This window comes from Lipotes vexillifer, unplaced genomic scaffold, assembly GCF_000442215.2.
Source record: "Lipotes vexillifer unplaced genomic scaffold, Lipotes_vexillifer_v1.1 scaffold231, whole genome shotgun sequence".
NCBI lineage: Eukaryota > Metazoa > Chordata > Mammalia > Artiodactyla > Lipotidae > Lipotes > Lipotes vexillifer.
Genome location: NW_006791822.1, coordinates 3,798,972 through 3,807,614, shown reverse-complemented (window position 1 = coordinate 3,807,614; position 8,643 = coordinate 3,798,972). Strand labels below are relative to the sequence as shown.

Below are 8,643 nucleotides of genomic sequence, written 5' to 3'. Positions count from 1 at the left end.
ATTCCTGCTGTAGTGATGTCATCCCCACTTTCCCACATTGTGAAGATCTTTGGGGGGTGTTAGTTAAGAGTTGAATAATGACACCAGCTTGTACATTATTTTCCATGAGGGGAAAATGCTAAGTTTCAAAATATTAATTGGTTGAAAGGAAATTTTTCCTTACCTGTTCATTCTTCCTTCAGGTTCTTCCAAGACAAACCTGTGGGCTTTTCACTCACACAATTTTCTATAAAGAATATCCAGGAGGTCCTAAAGAGCTGGACAAGAGTATCCAAGGAGGTGAACTTTTCTTCACTGTGGTCCTCAACCCAGTAAGTACTTTGAGTTACTCTCCAAATAAATAATGAAAAATGACAGGGCAGATGACAAAGAGGCCAGGGTTTTGGTGGTTATCAGCCAATCAAGATGAAGTTTCAGTTCTAAAACGGTAGTTAAAAACTAAATGGAACCACATCTAGTAATGGGGGCAAACTAATTCAGTAATGACATGAGGAACTTACGGAAGAGCCAAGGAAGTGCTCTAGCAAACCCTCCTCTGCGTTGGAAAGTGATCAAAATTTAGAGATTCTTGCTTTTATGCAGAGTAAGATTTTTCACCTATAAAACTCTCCAATTCCCAATGGGACCAGTTTTCCATTTAGATGTCTATTCTATTTTTTTCTTATTTAAAATAAAAGTAGAAGCAAAACGGGAGAGGAATTAGATAAGCAAATAGGGTCACTGTTGGAACATTCACATTAGATCTTATCTTGCTGCATCTCAGGCCACGGCAGAGCAGCCTGTTTTATTGGGCTACTGTTCCTCCTCCTTTACTTCTTAATACTAGGGTGCCAGCTCCCAAATAAACCATTTGTACGTATTTCTGCTTGAGGCCAGTGTTACAAAGTTGTATAGAAAACGAACTAACTGAAGTAAGGTGTATAAGGAAAAGAAGGGATTTTTATTTCCCTTCTGAAGATCACTGACATAAAAAGTAAAGCTGTATTTATTTATAGTAAATTTGTCCCTGATGTTAGCAATATTCAAGATGAAAAAAAAATGTAATTTTCCAAATGTGAAAAAAATTCTATCAGCATAAAAGTTAGATAAGAGAGGGATAAAGAGAATAAAATTTGAAAGACCCCTCTTTTTTTTTTTTTTTTTTTTGCGATACGCGGGCCTCTCACTGTTGTGGCCTCGCCGGTTGCGGAGCACAGGCTCCGGACGCGCAGGCTCAGCGGCCATGGCTCACGGGCCCAGCCACTCTGCGTCACGTGGGATCTTCCTGGACCGGGGCACGAACCCGTGTCCCCTGCATCGGCAGGCTGACGCTCAACCACTGCGCCACCAGGGAAGCCTGAAAGACCCCTCTCTTGACCTTAATTTTACAGGTCTTGCAAGTAAAATTTCAGATATTTTTCATTATCTACTGGTATTCAATAGCTATCTATTTCTCAGCTCCTAGAAAATGAGATAGAAGTAAGAGTAACTCATCTTTGGGCAAAATCAACATGTCTATCCAAAAATTACCATAGTTTGAAGTTAATAAACTTCTTTATACCCCCCAAAATATAAATAATTCTGAGTTATATATCAGAAATAATCTGGTTCTTCTAACTTTTCTATTCTTAACAAATGGAAGTATCTTTGGAATCATCTCATATGGTTTTGTTCTCTTTTTTTATCAATTCAGCCACTAATACACAGGCAAAAGAATTAAACTAATGCCTAATGATGAACTGAAAATTCAGTTAAAATATTCTTAATATGGTAACATTTTCATCAATAATTTTAAGATTCTTTAATCTATAATCTATAAAATTCTGATGTTTTATATTTCCTTTCATCATAGAGCAACTGTGAACAAGTAATCATCTATTTGATTTTTTTAACCAATAGTTGCTTTGGCACTTAAGGAATTCCTGGTGGTACTGTAATTTCAAAACTTTCTAAACCAAATTAGTTTTATTTACCATGGAAGAAATTCAAAATAAGATCATTCATGTTCAGTAGATTTACAATAAATATTATATTTTTTACTAATTAAACACCAAAGTATTTTCTTAATTGAAAAAAGATCTTGTGGTAAAGCTTATGTTATTCTTGGGTATGGACTTGGACTAAACTAACTGAACAAACTCTTTAAACATTTAGTAAACCTTGCTACTTTTCAGGCCTTTATCAATAACATTTGGCAGTTTTGTTTGTCTTGCTGAGGAGATCCACAGGGAATAAAGGGGAGAAAAAACTTCACAAACTTGTTCTTTTCTGATTCAGAAAACTTTCAGTAGACAGTTACTTTCAGATAAACACTGGAATTCAAAATAAATAACAGATCTTGTTAGACACCATAAGACATGCAAGGAATCCAAATTAACTTCATCTGGCATGTGAACTATGATTTTTGGAAACAACTGTAGTTCCCTAGAGATTTGTGGTTAAGAAGCCCACTTCTAGACTCAGCCCAAGTCTTACCCGAGGAAAGATTACTATCATTAGCTAGTGATGTTTGCTTTGCAGAACAGAGTGAGGAGTAGTGGTCTGTTTCCTATGAATTCTCCATCCCAAAATTAAATGTTGAGATAAAGTTTGTATTAAAATTAAGAAAGGTCTAGGTGCAGTTAGGAATACTAGTAATTTGGCAGGTGACACTCTTTTTAGGCCAGAATGAGAATGAGAAACCCTTGATGGAATCAAAGTAGATATTAGCTGCGAGAAAGATAAGAATTTTAATTATAGTGGATTTGAAAGATAGCCATTGTGAGCTTTAGTAATACTCCAGGCCTCGATCAGAAGTATCATTTTCTGAGAATGCTGAATGAGTTTGCTGTTTACTTCAAAAAGGTAGATGTGCATTAGAAATATACATATGACTTTTAAATATATTCAAATATATTTGAATGAGTTGAAAATGAAAATATAAGCAGGATTTTATTTAATGTGCTTCTAAATTTTCTTCCTATATGTCAACATAATATCAAGGAATTCCAATAACTTTTACCAGTATTGTGGTGAGAGGTGGTTACAATGAGTACCTCTCAGAGCTAAACTAGAATAAATCACAGCAAAGATAAGTATGTTCCTTAAACAGAGTAACTCTCTGGCCTGAAATGTTCTACTCTTACTAAAGTATTTTTCACTGCTAAAGAAAAAAGTGTCAACCTTGGAAATTTAATACAAAGAGCTTCAAAGACAATGTTAGCACTGCATAAGAGAGAGAAAACCTTGGCCTCTTCCAAATGAGTATTTCCAGTGTCACAGGTCACACACCTCGGATGTGGGTTGGATGCAGAGATTTTATTAGACGCTGAGGTTCAGGTGCATTTGAGAGGTGGGCCCATCAGGCTATCTGAGCCTGGGACCACTAAGAATTCAATTCTTCTAATTCCCTTTCTGATTCTAAACTCAACCAGCAACTTCCTGAATATAGTTTGCTTTCCTATATAAATCCTACTATAGGAAAAGAATATGTCCATCATAAGAACTTGTACTCACTAGAACAGTAATTTGCAGCACAATTTTATAAATCTTTCAGTTGGTGAATACTTCCCACTTAACCTGATAACCAGGAGAGGACCCTCCAATTGTATATATTTTAATATTTCAGTTCCTCTATAATGTATAATTCTCCATTTTAAACTAATGGATGAAATTCTGTTTTTATTTATCAGTTTCAATTGTCTTTGCTAATTTGATTCCGCCCCCCAGAAATGGACACTGTCTGTCAGTGTACTGAATCAGGTGTTGGAGTCCATCAGGCTAAGTAACAGGCCCTGAAGTGTTTGTTGATTAATTCAGGAAGGTAATGAATTACCTTATGGATCTACCAGGGGAGAGAGCCACTAGAACTACCCCAGAGTCACTGTTAGCTATAGACACACAAGCACAAAATTTCTACACAAACATGTAATACACCCACACACAATATTCTTGATCAATTCATAATGCTCCAAGTACCCTTGTATATACTTTAAAAAATAGTGAGAAAGAGTCTACTTACTTTACATACCTACATAAAATAATATGTAGATAGGTACTAAGAACTAAAACTTATGAAGATGACAAAAAAATATTAATTCACAGTGACTGCACCTGCCCTCAATAAACAGAACCCTATAAATTTATGACATATATACTTATACAAAAAAAAAACCAAACCACTACTAAAGAGTATACTGTCCATTTTAAAGTGAGTTTCCAGTTCTACCTATCTTAGGTAAACGTGGTAATACTTAAGTAGTGTGACAAATGGAATAGTTCTGAATTAGACATGATTGTTCCTCTTTTGGGAGCCATATTATATTCTATTGCTCTGAAAAAGGATGTCCCCTTCCTTCTCCAGTGTTCTTATTTCTAATTACAAAATGTCTGAGTCTTTGCTTACGCTCTTGTTCAATAAACAGACTCCAGGTATTGAGTCCTTAACAACCGATATCTGTGCCTCCCTCCAACATGCTTGATAATAAAGTCAGTGCTTACTTTACTTATTAATCCAGAACAGTTGTGGATTGCTGCGAGATTCATGCTCTTACCACACTTGTTTGGAATTCAAGTGGAGCAAATCCCTGACAGCATAGCAATATTATACTTCCTTCATCAAACTGTTAAACATCCCATACAAACAGTAGCTAATCCCCTTATGCCCATGTTTCATTAAACGCTTTTTGTCTCTATTGTTTCTCAATTTGATATAGCATCTTTCCACCATACCCTCCATACCCTCCTACCCAAATCCCTGAAAGCTAAATCTGAATTGTATTTCTCTAATTACAATTACACATGGTGAGTAGAATGACTATTTCAAACTGGGTAACACATGAGTGAATTACAATGAAAGTAAAACAACAGAATTCATACAAGATACCTTGTATAAATAGAAATTAACCCACACTGAAATTTTTTTAAAAACTATAATTTACATGTATATGGCTTATGTGTGCTTATCTATAGAATTCATCTAAAAGAAAACAGCTTTTTTTCCTAATGGGAAATTTTATGTTTCTTTCTTTTCTTATTTACTAATCCTGGAAAACATTGTGATAACAGAAAACTCTTTATTGAAAAATAAATGCTAATAATAACAACTTTGGATAGTAGAAAAATAATTCCTGAACATGTCTAATAATGAGTATTACCTGGGACAATTGATTAAAAAAAGTCCAGACTTAATGCATCAGAACATGCAGGGGACAGTTTGGGGACCTGCATACTTATCATGAGCTTTAGGTGATTCTTATGATCAGGCAAATTTGGGAAATACTGCAGAGAAAGAAAATGGAGAAATAATTTTGGTAATCAAAGATTACCAAAAACTGCTATAGAAATTGTGGGCCTATGGTCAAGGCATCAGAATTGAAAATGAGTCCAAATCTGCAGTAAGATTTTTTTAAAAACCAATGAGAATGAATGTTTTTTCTTAATGACCAGAGAACTCTAGCTTGAACTGGAGTTTAAAATAGAGGTAACTCCTGTTTATCCTTTAAGGATGGCTTAAGGGTCACTTTCCTCAGGAAACATTCTCTGCTCTGGTTTAGAAGTACCTTCTTGTGTTCCCATAGCATCCTCTGCCGACTCTTCCTAAGTACCTACTATCTTGCATTGTGACCGTGGGTTTGCTGCTTAGGCTCTTTGCTTCTTGTGGCAGAAAATGTGTCTTTCATCTCCAAAATCATCCCAGTGCCTAAACATGATGCCTTATACCTAGTTTTTATTTAACACATATTAAGGAAGAGAAACTGACTTTTCTAATGGCCTGATACCAAAAACAAACACAATAAATCTGAAAGGAAAGGACATCTGGGTCCTGGTAAGATAATTCTTGAATCAAAAGCATAAATAAAACTTGTATCATGAGTTTGATGGGGCTGAATTATGTACTGATGTGTACTGCTCTTCACATATGTAGTTGTCTCTTCTGTATAAAGATTTGTTTTCATTGAGTTCCTCTGGCTGTAAGAACTAGAGACCCACTCAAGTTACCTCAAATAATGGAAGTGTGGGACTCCAGAATGCTGAACAATCAAAGTCCACTGGACCTGGAGGGTTCTTCTGAGTCCAAGGCAGTTTCAGGGCCCATAAAAATGAGAATTACTGATCTTGATCTTGCCTTAGTGCTTTAATACAACACAACAGGTGCTTTTCACATGTCTGAGTGTCTCGTTTTTCTACTACTGACTATATATTACATGTCTGCCTCAAAAGTGCTGCTTGTTTAATGGCTTCTGTGCCCTCGTTAATTAATTTTACACATGACCCAATGTGACTGCATCAAATGTTTTCCATATAACATTCAGCGTCAATTCTAACTTGCTAATTATCTCATCCTCTTGTGGTGTCTCAGATCAAATTCCCAAGCAAGGGAATCTATTTGTCCCAGCTTACTTTTTTGAGTTCAGCCAATATCAGTCCTGGCCTGCTGTGAACTGACTGCTCCTGGCTATGGGCACCCCACAACTACCTCCAATCTCCATTCTACACTGTGACTGGGCAATGGGCTGCCTAAGGGCTATCCTTTCAGCAAAAGCTTGGAAGAGGCAGGTACTATGATGGCTGTCTAGCCTGAACCTGAATCCTGTGGGAATAGTCAGTATGTCTCAGTCAATTCCAGAGATTTGGGAGTAAGCTAAACCTTTTTGGAGAAGTCCTAAAGATTAATTTTGAAGCTTGTAAAGTCTAAGTGAGTAGTTCTGTTAGATATAGGACCAATTAATTTCATTCATCGTTTTACTGTCTATCTTGCTTCTAGAATGTACGTCTTGTGTTTTATTTACTCTATATCTTCAAACTAAGAAGAGTTCCTGGCATGTTGCAGGTGCTAACAAAATATTTCATAAGTGGATGAATGAAGTTAAATGTCCAACAACAGGGGTGGGAATATTAAAAGAGCAAACTATGTTCCCCCCATAGTGGAATACATTCAGCCATTATAAAACATATTGTATAATAATTTTTGATGACATGGGAAATAGTCATGATATATTCAGTGAAAAAGTATGCTATTAGAAAATTAGATGCAAGCATGGAAATAAACTAGAAGGAATTCAGCTGAATGTTAGCAATGGTTGCCCTAGATAACAGGATTAAAGGTGTTTTTCTTTGTCACGTTTGTCTGATTTTTATGTCTACATTGAATGTCTATTACTCTTAAAACCAGCACACACACACACACACACACACACACACACACACAAAATGCTACATTAAAAACAACAATAATAAAGAATTATCTGAAGGATGTAAAAGCAATTATTTATTTAGTGATATATCAGGGTTAGAATTAGTATTTACTCAGTTCCAGTTCCCTATCTGTCTCGTATATCACCTAACACCTACCTCACTGCATGGTTATTTGTGTACATATGCATCATTTCTCCTATATGAGGGGGCATTCTTGCAGAATTATCTGTGTGTATTTCATTTTTGTGCTTCCCATGGTGTCTAGATCAATGTTTTAAATCTAATAAATGGTCACTAAATGTTTTTTAAATGATTGACTAAATGTAAGAAGTTATGTTTTAGGGGCATCACTTGACTTATGGCCTATCCAAATGTGAAAAATAACAAGCCTGGTTTTAACAAAACTACATTCTGGCAGATTCTCTGCTTTCAAGAGAGTGAAATTCAGGATCCAGGAAATTTTTAAGTGGCCCTAAACGTTTGGCAGGTTTTTACAAGTGATGATGAATTAGCCTGACATGGAACAATGGACAATTAAAGCTGGAAAGCACCACAAAATTCATCTACTCAGTCACCTAATTTTAGGCTCAAGGTCACTCCTGTATTTTTCTGTTGAGAACCCAGCCTTCCTGACTCTGAGTTTGGTGCTCCTACCACTACAACATGCTGCTTCTGCACTCCTGGGTAAATTGGCCTTAATGTGATGCACATTACCTGTTAATGTGACTCAGTTACCTGGTACCAGGAAAATGTGCAAATGGTTTAAAATTTCTGGCTATTATTTAGAAAAAGCAACCCATCTCCATATTGAGTAAAAAACAAAAAATAAGTGCTTTTGAAAAAAAGCTATAATAAGCAGTTATAGCTAAGGGAAAATGTCAAATGTACTTTTAGAGAACTATGAATAATAAGCTATGTATTTTTATCTTAAAACAATAAATCTTATTGATGTTACTTATATATTGATAAGACTTTTTAAAATTATTTTGTTTTTTTAATTTTTTTTATTAGACTTTTAAACTTGTAAAGCCAAAACACTTTATTTCATTTATTTCCTACTTTCCATATCAGCCCTATTTTTCTATCAATGTTCTTCATGATTAACTATGGTTTTATATAATTACTTGCCACTGTGAGATTAAGAATATTATAAGAAAGCATGATTGTCTTGATTCTACAGTTAAGAAAAATAGGAGTATGATAAACTCTCAAGCCATTGAGATGGATATTTTTAAGAAATTTAAGAAAATAGGTATTAAGTTAAAGAAATGAATATTATTTTTGTTTAATCCTTTCATAGTTTCACATAACTTGTAGGATAAACAAACAAAAAATCCTTCACTTGGAAAAAGAAATTAAGTCTGGCTCCTACCCACCTTTATGGTCTCTTTTTTCAATAATCTCATATATGCACCTTTCAATCCACCCATACCGAAGAATCTGTAGTTCCGTAAACAGGACCTGTTATCTTTTTTTTTTTTTTTTTTT

The 8,643-nt window shown here is 35.2% G+C and overlaps 1 protein-coding gene across 1 annotated transcript in view; it reads left to right on the top strand.

Moving 5' to 3' along the window:
* The window catches only part of LOC103078588 (N-deacetylase and N-sulfotransferase 3), a 157,471-nt gene that overhangs the window by 94,064 nt on the left and 54,764 nt on the right, over positions 1-8,643 (top strand). The window contains exon 6 of the mRNA XM_007464857.1: positions 183-311. Within this exon, the coding sequence (XP_007464919.1) occupies positions 183-311 (129 nt within the window). The remainder of the gene's footprint in view (positions 1-182; positions 312-8,643) is intronic.